The sequence below is a fragment of the Stegodyphus dumicola genome, chromosome 2 (genome assembly GCF_044657685.1).
Source record: "Stegodyphus dumicola isolate Sdum_Otavi_A_Nest chromosome 2, ASM4465768v1".
NCBI lineage: Eukaryota > Metazoa > Arthropoda > Arachnida > Araneae > Eresidae > Stegodyphus > Stegodyphus dumicola.
Window position 1 is genome coordinate 116,133,741 of NC_140769.1, and position 25,009 is coordinate 116,158,749.

Sequence of the window (25,009 nt, forward strand, 5' to 3'; positions counted from 1 at the left end):
AATAAATTTAGAGGGAAGTAGCAACATTAAATTATATGAATAACATAAAAATAATTACTTAAAAATTGAATTATAATAATCAACGATATTTTAGCGAATATAGTTATATTACATGGCTAGCCTAGATGACTGATTACTATTTTTTTATTTTACTGCAAAATGGCAAGGTATTTATTAAAAAGAAAAAAAAAAAAAAGGTTTAAAAAGATTTTGCGGTAAAATTCTAGTATACGGTAAGGCTTTGGCACGATTTTGAAAATTGTCGCCAAGACCAAAATGGCCCGTTTACTGCGCATCATGTTGTCGCCAAATCTTTTTATTATTCTAACCAAAGAACGTCTATGTAAAGAAGAAAAGGTTCCATACAAGTAAAATGCTATTACGCCACTAGAATGCAGAGGGAAAATTTGCCAAAGGATTTGGCGACGGAACCTGGTGGCCAGAATTTCCCTCTCCGCGATGTGTACAGGAAATTGAGAAACACGTGTTAAGAAGAAACGCTCTTTGACAAAAGGAAAACTACGAAAATCCGTTTTTAAATTATTGCGAAAAATCCAAGAAGAAACGTTTTATCAAAGGGCATTTCTTCTTGGATTTTTCGCAATAATTTTAAAAACGAATTTTCGTAGTTTTTTTTTTTTTTTTTTTTCCTGAAAATAACTAATCCATAAATTAATTTACTTGCACCAAAAAATATTTTCTTTTCCTTTAGAGTTTAACCACTTGTGCTAAGACTAAACTTCACGGTTGCGGTGCCATGCGCTACAATATAACAAGCGGTAAAGTGTCTCATTTACGCCGCTCCGCATCTGCGAGTGCAATCCAGAGCTGTAACTCGAGAAATAAACAATCTCGTTGTTAGGCGACGTGTGCACCACGTTATTTTCATTTTTGAAATAAATGCTTATCGACGTGGTGTTAACGTCGCTCGCGGTTTGAGACAAAAGCATCTCGACGTGCGTGGCACGTCTTTTTAGCGCAAGTGGTTAAAGAAATTTTAAACGATATTCATTTTATGAACTCTTGATAACGTGACCTTCGAACTTCGACACCGGTTTCGAGCTTTGGCGACAGATATATCAGACACACACAGCTGTTTCCCTCTATGATGGAACGGAGCCACAGCCACATCTGTTGCAGAGAGGTTTTGCTTCTTTACAATACATATTCTTTGATTCTAACCTCCATGGTACCGTATACTAGGATTAAACCCATTTTGTTTTATACGAGAACAGGTACTTTCTTTAATTCATGCACTGCACATGCGATTCTCGAGAATACTGGAAACCAAAACTTGCGGGAAACTTGCTTTGCCTTTCTAAAAGACAATCAAATTGGAGCTGCGAAAATTGGCTCTATGCCAGCTACCCGAATGACACTCACGTGATACATAATTCGCCAAAAAAGTTATCTCTTCCGACGTCGGCGTAAAAATCGCTTTTTTTGGCGGGATTGTTGTATGAACATCCCTGACTTTTCCAGATTTTGACAAAAATACTTAAATTCCCTGAATATTTTGGTCAATTTTCAAATTCCGTGACTTTTCCCGGTTCTCCCGGTTTTCCAGGTAGCGTGGCAACCCTGAGAGCTAATGTGGCATAATTTTTAGAATTTAGTGACACACTGAGCAATAAAGTCTAGAAATGGGAAAAATTTTAGAATTTTAGAATAGAATTTAGAACAGGCATTGGAAGCAGAATTTAGAAAAGCACCAGGCAGCAGAATTTAAGATACACAGAGACTGCATCAGATGGGAAAAGCATAGTGCCAGCCCTGTGTGTGATGCATTAAGGCATATTAGATGAATCTTTTAAATTGTCAGTTCTCTATATCTTTATTAATAAAAGAATTCCTTTCTATAATGCTGGTCCATATGATAAGATTAAAAGCATTTTTGATATTTTCCATGTATGTGTCTAGAGAAAAGTAGAGAAAATAAAGGGAAGATTAAAATGTTAAGAAAAAGATTCTAGTATCAGAAGTAAAACATTCAACTATAATGTTTTCATTGTTCTTCCACAGCTTAAATTGCACTGGAGCAGGGCTCGGGTGCATTTTAAGCTCTGAAGAAAACTGATGTATATTTTGAGAATTCTGAATATTCTGAGACAATTACAAGGGGAAAATTCTTGAAAATATTAAAAATACATTTTTAATTTAATTACAAAGCTAGTTTGCTTTTGCTAAGAACTGTTTCATAAATGGTGCTTTATAGCATTATACCTTACTTATTTTCCACATCTAATAAATGGCCAAAATGTAACTTTATAATATCACAGCAAAAAATAAAAATGCTTTATTTTAATCTTATCTCATAAATATAATTCAAAAATATTACCATTATTTAAATGAAATTTATCAATGTTACGTTCTAAAAAACTGTCGAAAAATTCCCAGATCTTGGAATTAAAAATTTTCTATAGAAACAGATCTTAAAATCACCAAAATTTTGATAAGTTGCCAAATTTAGAACGGTTTAATAAAAGAACTCACATCCCAAAAAGCGAAAAGTTGTTTAAGAGCTCTTCATTAGAAAAAATGAAATAATTTCGAAACGCTTATATTTCACTTCCTGCTCAGAAACTCGAGTATCCCACCATTTATATTGGAAATAGGAACAAATTATAACCTATGAATCCATTAAAAAATAACCATGTTTGTCCGCAAATCTCAAAAAAATATTACTCCAAAATGTAAATTCACACTCAAAATGGCAATCGTAAAAACAGACAGAAATTTCAGATAATTAAAATTAAGGACCTTCTGACGATTTTGGCCAAAATTAAGGACTTTTAAGGACCGGACGAACCCTAGGTTGCTTGTTAACATTCTCTCAACACATTTTTACTGGATCAGTCCATTACTTTAAATAAAAACTTGAATGAACTTTAGAGAAGAAGCAAACATTTTAATACATTTATTTTAATGAGTGCTTGGCATAAAACATTAAATATGCGAAACATTTTTATAAAAATTCAACATTTCACTTCTCAGAAATTTAATAATTCAGTTAGATACAACTATTAAGAAATTGATATATATAATAAAATTATGAAGATATGTAAGAAACAGTTTACATTTGATAATTCTCAATCTGTTGGGGTTTATGCACCAACATGTGTTTCTTCAAAGCAGTAGCATCACTAAAGCTTTTTTTGCACACAGGACAGCTTTCACAGTAAAAATGAGTCTTTATATGAACCTTCAGAGATGACTGACGTTTAAATTTTTTCTCACAGTACACACAAATATAAGGCTTACCCACTTCATGACACTGCATATGAGCATGAAGTTTACTAAGATTTTTGAACACCTTGCCACACTGATTACAAGACTGTGCTTTAGACGATTTGTGATCCTCAAGATGATTCTGGAAAAGCTGTTGAGAACTAGTTTCATATGGGCAAAATTCACAATGATAATAATTCCTTTTAGTTTTTTCACCTTGTTTCATAATTGTCAATTCAGGTCTTTGCTTCAGAAATGGTAAAATCTCTACAGGAATATTATCTCTTTCAAATCTTGAGAAATCTAAAAATGTAAATTTATAACAAAACGTGAATAATTTTCATCATGACATGCACATATTTATGCATAAGAAAATGTTCAGTGATTTGCTAAAGCAAAAATCTATAAATATCTTGGTTAGTATTATAACTAGTACACATTAAATAATTATTAGAATAAAATTAACTTAACTAATTTATAAAATAAGAATTAGAAATATATATATATTTTTTTTACATAGTTACAACTAAAACTATCCAAAATATATCAATGCAAAGTCTAAAAACATAGAAATACATAGCATTTTAAAACTAAAATATTTAATATACACTTGGTACATGAATGCATAGAAATTAATTTTTCAGAGACCTAGATAAAACAAAGCACATTTTTAATTATTCATGTAAAACTATGAAGAAACAATTTAACATACACTTATTTCAAAGGGAAAAAAATTGAAGAGACATAAACATGTAATACTTGAAAATACTGTTCAATAAACATCAAATATAATAAAAACATAAGCATTTTACAATATATATATATATATATATATATATATACTGAAAATTAATTTGTACTGAAAACAACTTAAGATAACAATATACATGAAACTCAAAATATAATTATCACTTCATTCACTAGTAATTATATACTTTTACATATTTCCTAGCTATATAAAAAATTATGACTTTAAATATACAAAAAACAATAAGACCATCTGAACTGAATATTGTGAAGTGATTAATTTTAAAATATAAAAAATATGTATAATATGCTATACAAATGTAATTTAAACACAAGACATGAAGCAACAAAAGAATAAGAAAGATTTTCATCATGATACACTAAAGTAAAAGGCAAATTATAATTGAGGAAGTATTAGGGACTTGAGAAGTTACTGAAAAACTCACGACTTTGCCCAATTCTTCTGTCCTCCATTTACAATGGATACCATCTCATGTAAATGTATAAAGACCTGCTGAAGAGAACTAATTTGATGTTGAAAGTCATGAAGGTGAATGAAGCTATGGATCTGATCTACTTCAGATCAGAAGGAAAGAATAAAAAGAAAAAGCAAATACATGACAAATCATCACACAAATTATATTAAAAAAATTAGGAGCAAAGTTTCATTACTACTGTATGCCACTGATTTATTCAACAATCAGGCATTATGTGACAGTACATAATATTCAATAAAGTTATAAATCACAAGGTTCATCAAATATTTAATGACGGAAACAAAATAAAATCCGTTAATAAAACAAGCGTAAATGAGCATTTCTACTTAAATTATAATAATAAAGATATGAAATTACTTTTATAAAATGTAAATTATCTGTTTACGGTTTATGGATTATTTATCTCTTCTAATTAATGCATACATTTTGACAATGTGAACTGTTTAACAACAGCTACGCACATGATTATATTCCAAACAAATAATGTGTTTATATATATTTTATGTACATGTACTTTATATTAATATTATAAAGAAAGGAAAACATGAAAACTTATTAAATATCAAGCTTATTTCATTTAGCAAGCATTTAGATAGATAAGCAAATTTCTCCGAGAGCAGCCAATAATCATATGGATAACATGCATGAAGACTCATTAACTTAGGATGAATGCCTTACAGAGAAACTTTCTATATGAACTGCATTTAGCAATGAGTGAAAGTTTACCTTCTTTTAGCCATATGTGTTTTTGCAAACTGAAATTAAGACAAAACAAATAATACTCAGTAATTTTTGCTCATTAATTATTAATGCTCCAAAATAAAATTAATATACACTATACTTGAGCAATTTTGTTTTTTTTTTTTTGTTTTGTTTTTTTGTTTTTTTTGGGGGGGGGTAGTGTTTATTAAACAAAATTGTTTTAACAAGAATTTTTTCCTTGCATTTGGGGGAGGGGATTCAAATTTGAGACTTGCCTTCTACAAAACACGCAGTAGATTATCTTCAAAGTTACAGGATTCTATCCAAAAGGAAAAAAGTGTGTACACGATATAACTGACAACGAGTAACAGATTGGAACAATTACCTGTAGGAAATCTGTAGTCATAGTGTTCTAAACGGAGCTTCCGTTAAAATTAAAGGGCTTAACAAAATGGTAAAAATCGAGATTTTACAAAGCAGGTCAAATATTGACTGCTTTTTAAATAAAAAGACATAAGTTACTTCAGAATTCCGCAGGAAGTAATGGCACAACTTTGTTGGGATCTTGCCAACTTTTATGGCTCGATGGGATAATATTTTATAAATTATTGCCTTAAATAATTTTAGTAGTTAATATGTGTAAATAATTTATTTATCCACAATATTTTAGATACTAAGTTCAATCTTATGCCTGATTGTAATGAACAAGCTTATTTATGTTAGTTGTGAATACAGATAAATTCTTAAAAAATCACAGTCGTAAAATATTTTGGTGTTAAAATAGAAAATATAATAACAAGTTGTTATTTTTTCACCTCCTTTTAATATTTTAGTAGTGTTACTAATCTAATTGTTTATGAACAGAATATAATGGTAGAACTAACTTAAGGAAAACCGCATAAGCCGGAGCTTTCATAAATAATGTATTTATTTAATTTTTTTCTCTAATTTAACTGCATAAAAATTACTTTAAAAAAGAAATTTTGCAAGTGGATATGAAACTGTTTTATATAAAATAACTTAAACCATATTTACAGATAAGTTTCACATGCAAAAATCAGAATTAAATTCAGGAATATACGGCCTGTAATCCATAAAATTCATTAATCTGCATAGCCCTTGGTCCCAAAGTGTGTGGTTATCAGAATTCTGCTGCATTTGCAATAAAACTTAAGTTTCAAACCAGGACATCTATTTGAAGTGATGCTAGTTCTCATTTTGATAAAAATGTATAGAGAATAACATCATTCAGCTCGTATCTTCTATATAAAAAATTCAAAACTACAAAGAAATTTTGTAAAATTTCTTCCAAAGTATTCTATAATCCAGTACTCAAACATAGAATTAACATAAAATATTACTTATCAACACAAAATTGGCACTGTAATCATAGTCTTTAACTTCACTTGCGAGCTTCTGGCAATACCAGATGCACTTGACATGTATAGATCCCATCTCGTTTCTGGGTAAGTAAAACGAATCGTTGTCTTCTGCGACTCAAAGGCAGCTCTACAGGCAATCCTGGATGGAAGGCTCCCTGATCACCAACAAGATACACTTTCATCTAAACGAGCTTCAAAAGTTAGATAGCATCTGCATTCTTCAATGGTTGAAAGCGCATGTTAACATAACAGGCATTTTGAGAATGCAGATAAACTGACAAAAGACGTTTGAAATCTCAATAATAATAGTGTAAATATCACCCTCCTGGACGCAAATGCCATTGTCAAATACAAACTGAAGGAACTTAATAACTATAACGAAAATCACTGAAGGACCACATGGAGAAAGACAAGATTTTTCCTTTCCAGAGAAGATGTATCCTCCAGTGGAACATAAAGAATGAAATCTCCAGGGATTAGTGTCATTAAATTATACTCCAAAAATGCTGAGCAATAAAATACATCAGTAAAAATAGCCTCTAAAAGTCAGCATTACCCTTATTTTTTTAACAGGATTTTTGAATAGGCTGCACAATTGTAAGAAAGCTGGAATAAAAACATTCAACCCTTTTTGAGGTACAATTTACACTTAGTACAAATAAAGTTAGAAATGGTATACTGATCATACATAAATACAGTATTGTAAATATTCATTTACAGCACTGTAAATGAAGAACATGAGAATACTGAGAATCACGGTAGTGAAAGCAAAATTAAATTCCTAACCAAGAACAGGAAGTATTCATCCATCTGACATACAAACAGTAAGTGTTTACACATTTTCAGAATGATTATGATAGAGAATTTAAAAAGAAAAAAGTTGTGAAATAAAAATTTCTTTCCTTATTAGATGAAATGAGAAATATCATCCGCTACTTTCAAATTTATTCTTCTTTCAAAATGTTGCATGTAAATAAGATGTGGACTGAAGGATAAGTTTTTGCACTTTCTGAAGAGAAATATGCCTATTACACAATTAAAAAATATTGTGATATGAATGGTATTAAAATTCCTAAGTACAAAATAAGCAGCATTATTAATCGTAAAGAGAAAAAAAAACATCCACCATTACTTTTACATGGATAGAAGTTTCACAAAAATACCTGAAAAATGTACACACTGTTTCTACAGGTAAATCATTGATAACAATACCACCCCCACCCCCCCAAAAAAACTTCCAAAGCAGAAATAAATTGCTAAGTCTTTAAATATACCTGTACCAACAATAAATAAATATTTACAACTTAAAAAAGGCTAAAGAACTAAATGTTCACCACTTTTTGCAGAGGCAAGTGGCTCAATGCAAAACAACCCTGTATTAAAACAGGGAATTTGAGAACACTCTATTAAAGCTATTTAGCAGGAGATAAAAATGGAAATCCATTGTGCTTCTTGATGAAGCATGGGTTAACCTAACTGACAGCAACAAAAAACATGATCTATTTATTATCAAAATCGAAATAAAAAATTAAAAAAAGTATAAATTTGTTTCTGTTAATGCAAATAAATGTTTTGGTTAGGGGTTTATGATTGCTATAGGACTTTCTAACAATGTGAAATTAAAATCAACTCAACATGCAATCAAGCTTTACATTCAATACTTGCAGAAATTTCATTTCTTTATAACAATGGCTTTCAAAGATGGAAACTTCGGGTCCGTGACACTTAACCGACGCCAGTTAGCCGACAGGACATTTAGCCGACAAGACATTTAGCCGACAGGACATTTAGCCAACACGGACAGTTAGCCGACAAGGACACTTAGCCGACACGGACAGTTAGCCGACAAGAGATTTGGCCGACACAGAAAGTTAGCCGTCAGGACACTTACCTGTCAAGACATTTAGTCAACAGGTTACTAAGCCGACAGTGACGTTTAACAGACATGTACCCAAAAATTATTTAAACTATCAATTACAAAATTTCTCGACTACTCCATAAGTTCAATATTAAGGTCATTTTTTTCACCTATCAGTAAAATTCATGTTTCGATTCTTAAAGATCTCATATATGCTATTAATTATTGTGTTAATTTAGCATTGTTTGATATGTATCGTGCTGTTTGGTGTACATTGGCCTAATTGAAAAAGCGCTGAATTTTCTTGAAAATGAATAAAAACCTTAAAGAATATTTTACTTCTAAATTAAACATTATGCACTAGTTTAGGGCTATGAACATTAACCTAAGTAACATTAACCTAAGTAAGTATTTTAAGCGAGAGGCGTGGTCAATAAAATGTTACAGAATTTTTATCTCAAGAATGGTGGCATGAACTGCAAATTATAGAGGTCACAAATAATTTATACCTTTGCTTGTCTTAAAAATTCACTTTTTTAAAATTGTTTTTAATAACAAAATAAAATATCTTTGCTAAACTAAACCTCACCACCATAGGTTTCCATAAAAAGTAGAATTCAAGAATAACAATAATTTTTATTACATTATTCAGATTTCTCATGACAGGGAAAGGAAATTTCCTTACTGGGAAGAGCCAAACGATTTTGTAAGGGAAAGAATGTAACACGATGTGATGTGTAAAATAGTAATTAAACGTAAAGGTATTAAAAATTTGAAAGAATTTGGAAGAGAGAGATTGGAAAATTAATATCATTAAGTAAACAAGAAAAATTATTAATGAAGTGAAAGTGTTCAAAAGAACCCAGTTGATTAAATGAAGAAGCTTTATGGATAATTTTTGAAGATCTCCCATTAAAATGTAATTAAGTGACCGTCGTACTTAGCTAAAAATTCTTTTTTCCTTTCGAAATTTCATTCATATTCCCTCACGAGAAATTTCAGCGCTTTATACAGGAATGCCTTCGTGAAGGACTTTTTAAGGGAAACTAGCTCGTATACACGTTACACATGGAGAAGACCACGAGAACACCCATGCAGCCAGCCCGTTCGCGGGATTCGAATCTCGGACCGAACTACCAGTGTTCAGCGACGTAACCACTCGGCTGCTGGTGGGCCCGTAAGAAAGAGTAGGGACAATCTGCCTTACTTTAACACGGAAACCGCTGGCGTTTGTATTGCATAACTGTTTTTAATTATTAAATGTGATACATTGTATACGTGATGAGATTATGAAAATCTCAGTTTTTGCAAACAAGATTTAACATATCTCATAAAAGCACTTTTTATTGCATTTTGCGCATTTTTTTCAAGCGTAATTCTTGTATAAATTTCTTTACTTTAGTAAAACGGTAAAAATTCTAAACGCAAAACTTATGAACTTACTTTTGTGTACAAATAAAGTAAAATTAAATAAATACTGATAGCATATGATGCTTTGAAACAAATATGGTAAAATTAAACAAGATCTGATTATTTTCTTTGATTTTATGAGCATTTTCAGGCAGTAGTTTTTAAAATTATTATAACATAACAAGACTATCATTTATTTGATTATATGATCATTAATTATTAACATTGCAAGATGATTATTTATTTTAGTAATTCATAAAATTCGGAGCATAAACTTTTTTTGAGTGTAATGAGGAGAAAAGAGGATAAACTCTGGAAGCACTCAGCAATATAATTTTATATTACGCCCAAAGGAGCGTTTTTGTAACATTTTGCATGTTACTTTTATTTATTAAACATCATTTTCTTCGCAAGTAAAACACATAAAATTTAATTCAAGAACAATATCACAAAATATTTTAAAATGACATATCTTTAGAATTTCCACGCTGGAGATTGTTATTTTCTGTACAGTGTTGCCATTGCTTGCTTTGAACTCGTTGAGTTTCTTAATCAAAACTTCGTTAAAGTTACAAAATATCAAATGGATTAAAACAAATTCAAAATTAGGCCGTCCAGGTGCCCATGTTCGGGTGGAGGATTATGTTATTCAAAATTTTATGATTCTAAATTCTGTTGTTTTTTTCACAGTGCGAGAGAAATATACATGCATTCATGCAGATTCTTCATTATTTAATTTCTTTAAATTTTATACAGGGCAATAATATTTGGTGGCAACAGTTTGCAAAATGAAACGGACATTTATAGTGAAGCAAAGCAAAATGCCGTTTCGAAACTAATAGCTTTTCTAAGCTGCCGCCCCTTTGGGTTAATAAAATAAATTAGCAATAAATAAGAATATGCAAAACTAGATATAAATTTTAAAAAATAATCACTATAAAATACTAGCACAATTAATTATTACAGTTAAATACAATTTTTAACATTAGAATAAATGCATAAAAATTATTAAAGTGTTAATCACTATGATGTATTATGAAATATTATTGAAATAAAACTTCTTTGTAGAATATTATGCTATAATATTCAGATATACTTTTAAAAAAAGCAGTACAGATAAGAATTTTAAGCCAAAACTTTCAAAAATCCATTTTTTTCGATTTTAGTATTTTTTACTTATTTACGCCAATAAAAAGCATAAAAATTGTAAGAGAAAATTGTTTGTTTGAATTTTTCTATTACTTCAGATTTAAAATATTATTTTTTAAAAGAAGGAGATACAAATTTTCTTACAGCATAGGAAAAGCTAAAAAATATCCAGACCTGAAAGCATGTAACAGCTTTATAAATATTTAGAACATTAATTACGCTTGATAAACATGCTAAATTTTTAAAAATCAATCTCAGTTTCAAAAATAAAAATATCTAAAAATTCTAATTTGCGAAATGAGGTGCTATCACCAGCTTTTCTTGAAAATTATACGCGCTACAATAGCCAACTATTGTTAAGTTTCTGCAAGTCGTCCCTACTCCTCCGGATATGGTCAAAGTGATAGCCGGCAATACGCCAAGGCAAGGGAGAAAACCCATTTGGGTTGGTCTATTTCTTATAAGGTCCATGGATACATATCAAACAATGCTAAATTAACACGATAATTAAACGTATATATGATATCTTTAAGAATCAAAAAATAAATTTTACTGATAGTGAAAAATAACTTAAATATTGAACTTACAGAGAAGTCGAGAAATTTGTAATTGATAGTAAGTTTGAACAATTATTGGGTACGTGCCAGCTAAACATTACTGTCAGCTTTGTGTCCTGTCGAATAAATGTGTTGATAGTTAAGTGTCCGTAGTTAAATGTCTTGACGGCTAACTCTCTGTGTCAGCAAAATGTCCTGTCGGTTAAATGTCCTGTCGGCTAACTGTCCATGTCGGCTTAATGACCTGTCGGTTAAGTGTCCGTGTCGGCTAAATGTCCTGTCGGCTAAGTGTCCATATCGGTTAAATGTCCTGTAGGCTAAGTGTCCGTATCGGTTAAATGTCCTGTAGGCTAAGTGTCCTTGTCGGTTAAACGTCCTGTCGGCTAAGTGTCTCTGTCGGCTAAGTGTCCCTGTCGGCTAAATGTCTTGTTGGCTAACTGGTGTCGGTTAAGTGTCCTGTCGGCTAAGTGTCCGCGACCGGGAAACTTCATCAAGACACACATACAAAAAATGAAAACATTGTAATCTTTGAAAAAATAAAAATTTATAAAGGTATTGCATACACATTTTTTTCAACATATTTCCTGGAAAGTCAACAGATATTTCACCTATGGGCTATTGTGCTAAGAGCTCTTTCTAAGTGCAACCCCACCATGATTGATAGACTCTGGCTAGTAGTGGGACAGGAATGGAAATCAATACCTCTTGAAGTTTTATGAAAAGCTGTTCTATCATAGCAAATCATGATGCAGACATAGTAAAAAAAAAAAAAAAAAAAAAAAAAAAAAAAGACAGCCAGATCAAACATTTAAAAAATACACTTTATATTTTAAATATTCATTCTAGAAATGTTTAAACTCTTTGCAGATATAAAAGAAACAAATATCAAATATAAGATAGTGCCTCAGAACTTACAAACATATCACATACTGGGAGGCAGATATGTATTAAAAGTGAACATAATCATAGAGGAAATATAAAAGAATAGTTGAAAGAGATATAAAAGCAACAATATAATGAGAAAATAATACTAAATTAGTATCTTTTCAATGTGAGCAGCAGTAAAATGAAAGCTTACACTAGTCAAAAAACTTAAACACTCTCTGCCTCAGGGCAAAAACAAACAACTAACTAAACCACCCTTCTGAAAACAAAAATGACATATAATTTCACAAATCATAACATTTTCCTGACAATAACAATGCTGATATTGGCAAAAGACTCAAAATATTCAAATTTTATTAACCCATTATGTTGTAATTTCTTTATAAAACTATGAAATCTGCTTAAATACTTTCATTAAGTACAAAAAAATAATACAATAATTTAATGTTATTATTGGGAATCTCCTTTTTTAATCCCAGTGCTATGTTTAAAAGACTCTTAATGAATTGGATACTGAAGCTTAAGCTAATATACTAAATAACAAATGAAAACGCTGACCTATATCATAAAATGAATGTAATATCATGTACAATAAATGTACTAATGCTAAATAACAAAAAAATTAGAACTTCTATGTAAACAGTATAGATGATATTCTAAACATAAGAAATTAATATGTTTAACATTTAGTTGTCCCCCCCTTGGTATTCTGTATCACTTTCTCTAACTAGTAGCCACAGCTGTCATCCATCCAGCTGAGTTCTGCCTCATTTCCTCAATATTTTAATAGAATCTTTCCCATTGTTCTTTGTATACAGCTCATATATTTTCAGTAACAAATGGAAACATAGAAAATAAATATTCAAAGACATTTTGTGTATCCTGTAGTTTTTGATAACAATCTAGTAATTCTTAACCGATGGGTAATTTTCTGCTTTATTATTTCCCAGAACTTCATAAAATACTTCCAAAAGACTATTTCATCACTGTTTACTTTCTAATAAAAATGATCATCTTGCAAATCTTTGAATATGGGGCCTCATGACTTTCACATCACTCAGCTTTGGAAACTCACCAATGGCATATGCATATTGTTCACTATTACCCTTGACCATAAAAAAAAAAAAAAATCTTTTGTTATGCCTAATCTTATATGAAGAGATAACAGCAGTACCTTGTTTAAACTTGCTACTGAGACAAATCAAATTTTACATAATCTTGATATAACTGATTCTCTTGGCAGCTAGTCTTTCAAAGCGCAGTGCGACTCGGTTGTCCCATTATCCAATAAACATAAGAAAAAAAAATATTTTGTAAATCCTCACTGTAATCTCCTGGAAAATGCCAATAACCTTAAAAGCCTTCACAAATTTGCAAGCTACACATTATGATGAATTAGATTTAATAAGAAAGACTTTTGTATGTGCTTTCACTCTTATTGAGTGCACTCCTTGTATTGATGATTTTGTGTTTCAATTGAATAACATTATTTGTTTGTGCACTCCTTGTGTATATGATTTTATATTTCCATTGAATAAAAATGTCTATAAACAATCACTATTTTGAAAGAATGTGCCAATGACTTAAAATTTCCCATTAAAGCCTCTATGCTTTCTTTTAACCAATCCCATCAAAGTATATGAAACTGCATATTTGCTGATGACAAAATAATATACTTCTTGAATTAATTTAAAATCCTTAAGTGCATCACTTTCTTGATGGTGGGAACTGAAAAACATGTTTTTGTAGTGAAATTTTTATGAACTTCCCTGTATTAAAAGCTACACTATACCTCAAAAATTGGATAATTTATGAGCTTATCTCATTACAAATAAAATAAAGCATGATTTATTTCTGAATAATGATTCTTTTCACAGATACATGGAATTAAGTGAACATATTTAATTAAAAATTTCTTCAGCAGCACAGAAATGGCATATTCCTTTAATGGCTAAAACATAAACTAACACTATCAGGCTCCAAAAAGCATTACTTTCTTTAGCATCACACTCCAAAGAACATAACCTTCTTCAATAGCAAATTATCTGAAAGAAATTCGGAAACGAGGCCACAGATAAAAGCATGTTGCGCTCTTCGCCAAGGACGAACTTTCATCATTTAATACAGTGTTACCTGATATTTAAGTTAATGCTGGACTGAGTCTCAGCTGACAGGTGTCTGTGGCTATCTTGATATTGTTTCAGCTATAGGAAGATAAACAACTTTTTGACAATTTTGATATATCATTAATTTTTTTTTTTTTTTGTAATGCTGTTTTTCATGAATTAAAACTTTTTATATATAGATCAGATTTAATTATTAAAATGGAAAAATAAAGGCAAATTTGTAAGGAATTAAAAGTCACTCTTTCCACGAGGCCTTGTGATATGGTAATTAGAAGACCTGGGGCTGAATTCCTGAATATTTCATGATTTCCTACTTCAGGCAAACTAAATGATTAACTTGATATAAAGATCAAACATAATGATCCTTGAGATACTACTTCATATGTGGTATCTTAGAGGAATTTTAAACACACTAATATAAAAAAATTATGAATTATTTCCATATAAATAATCTTCATATTAGGCACTTAAAACTAATAAATGGCATTATTAGTTTATAAATAATAAAAACACACATAACAAAACTCAAAATACATTATTGTATCCCGATTTTCTGTAGTAAAAACACAGTATACAAACGTCACCAAAATTTCTAAACGCACCAAAATCTGGTAAACTTGCTAAAAAACAATTCTTCAGTTTTAAAAAGCATCGTCACCTCATCTATTCATATGCATACTTGAGATAATTTTACATTCATGTACGTGTAGCTTATACTTAAATATTAAATAATAATCTCTTGAAATTAATTTCATTTAGATTTTTCTATTTTATTTTATACCTGTAAAATGGCTATGGAATATAATCTTGCACAATGGCAGCTTCGACTCCGAGGGTGGCACTGGCGACAGACTATATACAATGATTTCAGAAAATTAGTTTAATAAAGGAAGATTCTACAGATATTTAAAAGAACTTGAGATTTTCTGCAGATAAAGAAATGAGATGTTCTTATCTTTTAAATTCTGCGTGGTTAAGGTAAAACAATTTGGTTGCATCCTTGGAAACGAAACATGCTGTGAATTTTTATTCTCAGAAATTGCCCATTCTTATCTCATACAAAGATTGGTAAGGACACTCTAAAAGATTTCTTCCAATCAAACTATCACAAGGTATTAACCACAGGTGCAAATGTAGGCTCAAAATTAATAGATCACGTAATATACGATTACACCGAGTAAAAAGAAAAAAGTTTAATGATAAGTTTAAAGACTTTTTTTTTTTTTTTTAAATCACTGTTTATGACAGAAATGAAACTTCCTTTAAGGTATAATTAAGAAATCTTGATAATTCTAATCAAAAGGAATTTTCTACAAGTACATGACAGCATTGTTTCTGTCGAGAGGAATAATACAATGGTTGACAAAGAAGAATCCAATTATATACGTCTTTATTTATGGAAAATATTTATCTTATTAAGTCAAAAAATATAATTACTGGGCCATAAAGAAACTGAAATTCAGAACTTAAGATGAAAACAAAATTTTAATTACCTTCTATAGACATGGTAAGCCCAAGATGGACTATAAACTTCTTTAGCATCCTCTTCCATTCCACTCTCTTCTCAACAAATTTTGCAGCTGGTAGTTTTAATAAGTCACTAGTGATGCATGATGCTGTTTAAATACTAAAAAAAAACAGTCCTTTGATCCATTTCCCGATTAGTTTATAGTAAAAAAAAAATTAATAAATAAATGTTAAGGAAGAATTCATTCATCTAAAGTGAGAGTAAATTTCATGTAATTCATTCTAAGAATGTAATATTCCTTTATATAATTCGGGTTATAGCCATGTTGCTAAAAACTAGGGCTGTGATGTCGGAGTCACGGAGTCAAGCAGATTTTGGGTTAAAAGGTGTTGGAGCTGAGTCGCTAAAAACAGGTCGACTCCGACTCCAGTTTTTTTTGGACAGTTTGAATTTGAAATGAAATTTAAATGAATTAAAAAAAAAAAAAGAATGAAAAGCTGAGTTATTTTTATTTATGGACTATATACATTAATAAATAGTTATTTTCTATTTTATTGACATATTAATAAATAAATATAAGGGAGGAGGACGGATGTGATATTTGCCATTAGTGATTAAACTGATTCATTTAGTTACAAATCTAACTGGTATATTTAGGTAAGCAGCAAGAACTCCCAAAATTGCAGATAAAGGAGCAATTATTGATCAAGCAACGTGATAAGGAAGTACAAATTTGATGATAAAGAGGTTGTTAGAATTAAGAACTTTTTTAGAAGATGTAGATTAGAGATTTTTTTTGTTTCAAAACACCTACGAGTTGCATGTACCTTTTATAATGTCCAAGTTCCACAGCACAGTAAATATAGGTCTTGTATATAAGACATTTTGATTGTAAAAATTTCTTTAAGCCACAAAGACAGCAACTGGTAGTGATAAAATGCTTCTTATTTTCAGTATCAATATTGAGTGATAAATAAGGTTATAGAAGATTTAGCTGTTGATGTCAAATTTGCAAAGCATTGTGAAATCTAAATTCAGAACTTTACTTCAGAGGATAGAGAGGATTTTAGTTATCAAGGTTGGCAATGTTAATATTTTGATGTATGCGTTTTCCATATACAAATTTCTTACACATATTACACATGTGTACTGCATTTTTTGTAATACAGCACTAAAATTGTTTTTAACAAGTTTTCTGCACTTCTCTGCAAAAGAGTTCTTACTGTTTCTCTATACGCTTCTAAATATTTTTCTGTTTAATTTTATGGACTATCATCTTCCATACAACTTATGAATTCATTACAGCAAGAACCAAAGTATATTACATATGGATCAGCCACTACTTAGCAATAGTTTTTACTGAAAATTATTTCCTTTCTTTTGATCTAAATCATTCATACATTTCACACTATTCTAGTGCATTTGAATTCAAAATGCTAAAGAAAGAATCAATAATTTTAAGCTTCTGTTTACTTTTCTTTGATAAAGGCCCAGTTTTATATTGTCAATCTAGACACAACACGCATATAATTTGACACTTCACACAAAATGTACTGTGTGTCATTTGTCATGAGAAACGCAACATGGAAACACTTTTTTGACCACGGTGCTTTTCTTACAACAACCTAATTCTGTTTCACATGAATTAACTCCATCAACTTTCATAACTGTTAGGGAAGCAATGAAATAATATCTAAAATATTTCCTCCAACAGTGAGAAAATAATTTATAAGCTTAATGACTTTATTCACAAAAAAGGTTTGGTCAGTTAATACAACTCCATATCACCTAAATATAAAAAGCCATTTTATTTCACTTTTATCTCAATTCATAATGCTAGCACATTTCTGTACTGAGAATCACAACAAAGTAAATGGTTTGTCTACATAAGTCTTCTTTAGTACGCTCAAAAAAGGTATCCTAAAATTGTAAACAGAAAACATCCATTGCGTTTGAACTGCTTAGAAAGTTCCTATAGATTTATACAAATTTTACATTGCATGATTTAAATACACAGCACGATTTTTTTTTTTTTTTTAAATCATCAACTCACATTTAAGTAGTTACAGAAAAAATCATATAATTTTGCCTTCAAAGCTAAAATACTTTGAAAAAAAAAAAAAAAAAAAAAAAAGATGCAAAATTTTATCAGTTATCAAATTTACTACTCCAACAAGTTTAATGTTTTGTTAAATATTAAAAAAATTCAGTATCTCAAACTTGAAACAGTGAGTAGAAACCTTATTTTTTCATGAACATTTTAATGCTTAATATATAAAACATAGTCTTTTGACAAGACAGAAATAGTTACTGAATTATTTTTACAAAAAAATCTTATGAAGCTTCAGTCATCACCAATTCACTCAGATATTCATTGAAAAAATCAAATTAATATAATATCAAGTCTTCTTATGCTCTACTCAAATTTAAATAAATTAACCATCAGAAATTTACACATGCTTTGTAAAATCACTATTTGAAAATCAAGAGTTTCTACTTGAAAATGCCTGACACTTTATGTTATCAGAAATTATGGTTTAATTCAGGCTAGGAGATAACAAGAATTGAACATGTAAAATAAATTCTTGCACACTTGGGTAGTTTAATATGGGTGTGCACACTCATGCAATTATTAAAAACAGGGGGAAAAAAACAAATACACTAAAACATCCCCCTTCCCCCCCCCCAAAAAAAAAGGGAGAATTTGCAGATAAATTGTGAAGCATGGTAGTTTTGAAGATTAACATTACAATGTGAAAAAAATTAAAATAGTTATAATAAAGCTTGAGTTCTTTTTATAATTTATTAAACTGGCAAGATGGAAACTAATAAAACATAAAGAAATCTGAAACATTCTGCAAGTTCATTAAAATAATTATATAAAATAATTTTGTTACTAACCATTATTTGGTCAACCAATAGTACAGTGGTGCAGATACACTAAAATTCATGATAGTTTTGGTTTCTAGCAGAGGAATGGATTGGCAGCATAACATAGTTTTCCCTATTTGTTAATTAAATGCAGACCAGTTGTTACCTTTCCACTATGAAGACACTCTTTTATGCAGATAACTCAGACTTTCATCACAACAAAATAACTTTGAAAAGTAGTTAATTTTAAACACTAAGAACTATTTAAAAAATTAAAAAGTATTGCTTGCAGTTTAAACAAAAAATTATGCAACTTTTTTTGTAAGTGATTCTGTTCAGACTTCGTCAAAAATGAATATATTGTTGATGGGATGATAAAAGCACTTATCTTGTTGATGGGATGATAAAAGCACCTATCGAAATGATATTTACAATATCATTTCGACTGCTGATAAAACAAGAAGTCTACACTTTCCAAGTTTCAAATATTATTCACACATTAGTCTTCCATTACTTCACAAATTAATCTTCATGTTAACCAAATCTTACTTTGAATATTGCATAGCAGTTTTGGTCATGATTTTCTTTATATACTATGTATCAGAATTCAAGATTTGATTAAACTGCTAGTTGACATTTTCCTTAATAAATTTTTATTGGATAGTTCTATTACTTTATAATGGCACAAAACTGAAATACAAACAAACTTCAATACCTATGCATTTTATACAAAGATTTTAGTACATTTATTTCAGTTGGTACTTGGAACAAAAACATCAAATATGCAAAGCATTTTTATAAAAATTCACCATTTTTGTTCAAGAAACTTAATAATGACATTTACGCAATTCAGTTTTATACAGTTACAATCAGTTAATATATATAATATCAAAACTGGAGATATGCAAGGAACAATTTACTTCTGAAAATTCTCAATTTGTTGTTGTTTATGCATTGTCATCATATGCTTCTTCAAGGCAGAAGCATTATTAAAACTTTTCTTACACACATGACAACTTTCTGAGTGAAAATGAGTCTTCATATGAACCTTCAGAGATGACTGACGTGTAAATTTTTTCTCACAGTACATACAAACATAATGCTTATCCATTTCATGACAGTGCATATGAGCACGGAGTTTACTAAGATTTTTGAACACCATGCCACACTGATTACAAGGCTGGGCTTTAGATGACTGATGATCTTCACGATGATTTTGAAAAAGTTGTTGAGAACTTGTTTCATATGGACAAATTTCACACTGATAAAGGTTCTTTTTAGTTTTTTCACCTTGTTTCATAATTGTCAATTCAGGTCTTTGCTTCAGAAATGGTAAAACCTCTAAAGGAATATCGTCTATTCCAAACCTCGAGAAATCTAAAATTGTAAATATATAACAAAATAATGAATAATTTTTCATCAAAGGCATGGCATATTTATGCACGAGAAAATTTTCAGAAATCTGCTAGGCAAAAATGGACAAAAATCAATAAACTATCTTTAAATACCTACTACAGAAAGTGCATTAAATAATTATTAGAAACGTTAAAAACAATAAGCTTCATTACTTTTATAAAAAATAATAATTAAAAATGTAATTTAAACACATTTTAAATTAAGTTACAGCTAAAATGATTACAATCTAATACAGAAATAATATAAAAATAAAATTTAAAACCAAAACCTTTTACATATATATATATATATATATATTTAATAATATTAAAAAAAAGACTAGATTCAAAAAAATAATTTATAATTTTTAAAAATCAACAGAACAATTTAATATGTAGTTAGTACAGAACTGCACAGCATGAATTTTTCAGCACCCAGGACCTAGATAAAATACAGCACATTTCAATTAAATATTCAAGTAAAATAAAAGTAAATTCAAGTAAAAAATTCAAGTAAAATAACTAAAAAAACAATTTCACATTAATCAACAGACATAAAGGTAGTTATGGGAAAATTTATGCTTAAGACATATTAGATAAAAATAATTCAATGTAAATGCAAAGAACCTTATATGAAAAATTAAAAAATTAATTATGATGCACTTAAAAAGTAACTAAAATATAAAACTTGAAGACTACAATAAAAAATCTGGTGTGTCCACGACACGACTTCCTTGTACAGAATATTTAATTATATACAATTTTCCTGCATTTCATTTCAACATACTGAATTAACAGTTAACCAATTTTGAATTAAATCTACTTCATAGCGCATAAACCACAATAGAATAAATGCACTCTTTAAAGTTCACTATATTTATTTACCATTGTGACATTTCGGCACTAGGTTGGTTCACTTAACAGAATTACATCTCATTCATTTTATAACTATATATAAAAGAAATTACACAAATAAAAAAGAAATTTTTTTGCAGATGATTCAGTGCCGCTTACCTAATGTGCATGCGCTAATTAATTCACTTCATGGCAAGGCAAAAACACATAAAAATTCAAAATATTTTCATTAAAATTTGAAGCATACAGAAAAACATAAAATACCAAGTTAAAAATAATTTTTACAATAAAAATTACAAAAAATTACAGTTTCAACACAAAAACAAGATAATAATTTAAATTATAATTCCAGAATGAATTAAGTATAATCTAATTTGTAATAATAAAAGAAGATGTTACTTTGTTGTTGTAAAGCTTAGTTCCTCTAGATTGGCAACAAATCCACTATTCTGCAAGTTTCAAATGTAAGCAAACATGGCAGCAATGGTAATAAAAAATTAGGCTTAACCATAATTTAAAACTTTTAAATTGTTGATAATTCCACAATTATTGCATGCAGGTTAACTAAAGGCATAATAATCTTAACCAAAACAACATAATTCAATCATTTTTAAACTTTAAAAAAAAAAAAAAAAAAAAAAAATTGCACAATTTACAAACATATAAGAATAAAGAACCTGAGATCACTGAGCCAAGTAACAGAGTGGTATATATACATATTTTTGGTGTGACCGATTGTTACCAAAATACGAGGTGCACATCTACATGTTATAGCAGTCCTATACACAAAATTTCAACGTTCTGAGGCTAGTCGTTTTTGAGTTATGCGAGTATGTACTCAAAAGTATGCGAGTATATACTTTGAGTTATGTGAGTATGTACATAGATAATGTACCGATTTTGAAAATGCAAATGAGTACAGCAATAGACATGGCTACCTTCCATACAAATGCGTAATATATTTTATGTTAAACATGTCTTTTGTTCATTTGAATACTAATATACATTTTTGTACAATGAAGAAAGGAGATAAAACATATTAAATATCAAGATTGTTATATCAAGTCTAGAATTTAAATAGGCACGTAAATTTCTTTCAAACTTTCATACATAAAATATGCAAGAAACCTAATCACCTTGGAAGATATCCTTAAAAAAAATCTTTTTATTTGAATTTTATTTAGCACTAACAGAAAATACAATACTCTTCTTTAATTTTTTAAGTTTCCAAAAATTATATTAATGATAAAATGATCTGCCTCTTCATTGTTTCCTTAGGAAGACTCGTAGATTTTAAAAGTGCAGTCGATAGCTTTGAACTATAATATAACATATATATGTGTGTATATTTCACAATTATTTGAGTATTTAAGATGGCTATTGGCCTTTTGATATTATATGAATCATTAAAATCGTTCATAGCCACTGATGACACTTCTCAGATCAAAAAGTCTGTCTCGAGGGAAACGATGAAATGGTTAATATTCAAGAGTTTCTGCTGATTACAAATGAGCAAAAATAAATTTTAAAGAAACCTACTAAAACTGGTCTAATTATTATCTTAGAGAAAAAAAAAAAAAAAAACTAAATTACTAACATGAAAAAAAAAGTATTGAATAAATTACTTTTTCAAGAGTACATCAGCATTCTTATTAGAAAGTCTCATTTATTTATCATGACAAAAATTCCAAATTGTTACTCTGTTTCTTTAATACATGAAAATTCTTTCCATCTAAACATTCTATACATTATAAATCAAATCTAAAATGAATGTTTGTAATGTGTCTCTGATTATGCCTAGATAAAATATTATATTTCAAAAAATTAGTTGAGAATATAACAATTTATAAAAAAAAGTACAATTAGAAGAGAATATCTGAAAACCAAATATTTATGAAATTGTTTAGTTTTAAATATTTTTTCATGAAGATACACTTGAATGATGACCATTTCACTTTCCTGAAATAAATTAAAAGGAATTTAGAACATTAAAAAAATTAAGTATCATTACTAATTATACAGGAAGATTTACTAACAGAAAATATTAACATATATATAACATGTGCTTAATTTAAGACTATGTATTTCACACAAAAAAAAAAAAAAAAAACTTTTGTATTTATTTTTCAGCAGAAAGAATAAAAATGCAGTCATTAATTACAGCTGGGATAACTCCAGTAAAATGCAAATTTTATTAACAGTCAATTATTAAACACAAGTTGCATTAAATTGATGTAACTTACAATACATAAATTAAAAATATTATTTCGTATACATGCATGTATACAGCCAAACTAGAAATGGTAAAGAACTAATGAATAACATTAAAAAATTTGAAAGCATTTAAATTTTATATTAAGCCCAAAGGGGTGTTCTTTAATGTTTTATGCGTTACTTTTATTTATTAAATACAGTCAAAAGTCGTTAATACGGACACCCATAATCCGGACCTCAAAGCTACAAATTGCTGCGCATGCTTCCCGTTCACGCATGCACTTAGGCGTTTACGAGTGCACGTAAGACCTTTACGGCTGCAAATATGCGTGTGCGCATGTGAGTTTAATGTGTAACGAACTACTGTCCGTTACACATTTTAGCTAAGCTAAAATTATCTAATTCAGTTAATGTTACAGATTGCGCTGTTCCTTAATCTTCGAATTGGACCCGGCTTACTATATTTTGCAGACTGTTAGAGCAATTTTATAAAAGTAAGCTTGAACCTTCGATTATGTCAAATAGAATTTCCGATATATAATTACTAATATGTAAAGGATCTACAAAGCGAAAGTATGTTTCGAAATCCGAAATCTGTTTATCAATTTCACGCCGTGGTGCGTAATGAATTGGAAGTTGATCTATCTGTCAGCACTATCCTTATCTTCAGAGCAGATGTTTTTATTTTATTTGGCTTATAATTCCTTACTAAATGTAGTATTTCATCTCGATGTACCCCGTCTTTGATATGATTTAAATCAAGTTCCTCATCATTATAATTCGCTTCCGATAGTGAAGAAAGTGACCCAGAGGTTATTGAAAACGAAATAATTTCGATTGATAAATTAGTCGGTATTCTCAACACAGCAATTATAGGACTTGAACAGCAGAACTTAGTAACTAAACAAGAAATTATGTCTGTTAAATAGAATTAAAGAGAAATTATTATCGCATGAAACGAAGCAACTTAAACAACTTACATTAAAAGAAATGTTTAATAAAGTAAACAAATAAATATTAAGCTTTTTCTTTTTGTAAATTTTGATACCCTTTAGATCATAATAGTTCTTTATTTCATAAATTACGGTTTCATATTTTTAATTTTGTAATTTCTGCATGCCATCTTACCAGATTTAAACTGATGATCTGTAATCCGGAAAAATCGATAATCCGGAATCGCCGAAGTCCCGACGAGTCCGGATTAACGACTTTTGACTGTATCATGTTCTTCGCATTTAAACAATAAAATTCAATTCACCAGCAAAATCACAAAATATTTAAAAGAGCATATCTTTAGAATTTTCGATACACAGTCTCGCATGCTAGAAACAAAATGTTCTTTTCCTGTACAATGTTGCTATTGCTCGCTTTGAAATTGTTGAATTTCTTAATCAAAAACACATAAATGGTTTACAAAATATGAAATAAATAATAAAACAAGTTCTAAATTCGGGTGGAGACGTACATTATTCGAAATTTAATGGCTCTAGGTACTGTTGTTTTGTCACAATGCAAGAAACATGCATACATTTATGCAGATGCTCCATTGTTTAATTTCTTTAAATATAAAATCTAAAATTTTATATTTAAAAAAAGATCATTTGACATGTTTATATATTTTTGACCATATCAATGGAAGTATTAAACTGAAGATAATGTTACATCA

General features: G+C 29.4%; 1 protein-coding gene across 12 annotated transcripts; it reads right to left on the bottom strand.

The window, feature by feature from the left end:
• Window positions 1–2,902: 2,902 nt before the first annotated feature.
• LOC118182241 (uncharacterized) lies at window positions 2,903–23,227 on the bottom strand. Of its 12 annotated transcripts, none has more exons than XR_015039534.1 (5): window positions 18,911–23,225; window positions 16,035–16,168; window positions 12,139–12,253; window positions 4,422–4,548; window positions 2,903–3,531 (listed from the first exon to the last, which is right to left on the bottom strand). XR_015039534.1 is itself a non-coding variant. In XM_085811063.1 (5 exons), the coding sequence occupies exons 4-5, from the start codon at window positions 4,447–4,449 to the stop codon at window positions 3,074–3,076; spliced, it is 486 nt and encodes a 161-aa protein (XP_085667189.1). In that variant the 5' UTR covers window positions 4,450–4,486; window positions 12,139–12,258; window positions 16,035–16,168; window positions 18,911–22,620; the 3' UTR covers window positions 2,903–3,073. The 12 variants fall into 12 exon arrangements, 9 of the variants coding, with proteins under 9 accessions (XP_085667189.1, XP_085667188.1, XP_085667187.1 ...); XR_015039533.1 differs by having other exon boundaries at window positions 4,422–4,551; window positions 12,094–12,253; XM_085811063.1 differs by having other exon boundaries at window positions 4,422–4,486; window positions 12,139–12,258; window positions 18,911–22,620.
• Window positions 23,228–25,009: the final 1,782 nt, after the last annotated feature.

Coding starts and splice junctions, on each gene's coding strand:
- LOC118182241 (XM_035351564.2), bottom strand. CDS start 16,083: ATGCTAAAGAAGTTTATAGTCCATCTTGGGCTTACCATGTCTATAGAA. Junction 3,532..16,034: donor GCTTACCATGTCTATAGAAG/GTAATTAAAATT, acceptor TTACATTTTTAG/ATTTCTCAAGATTTGAAAGA.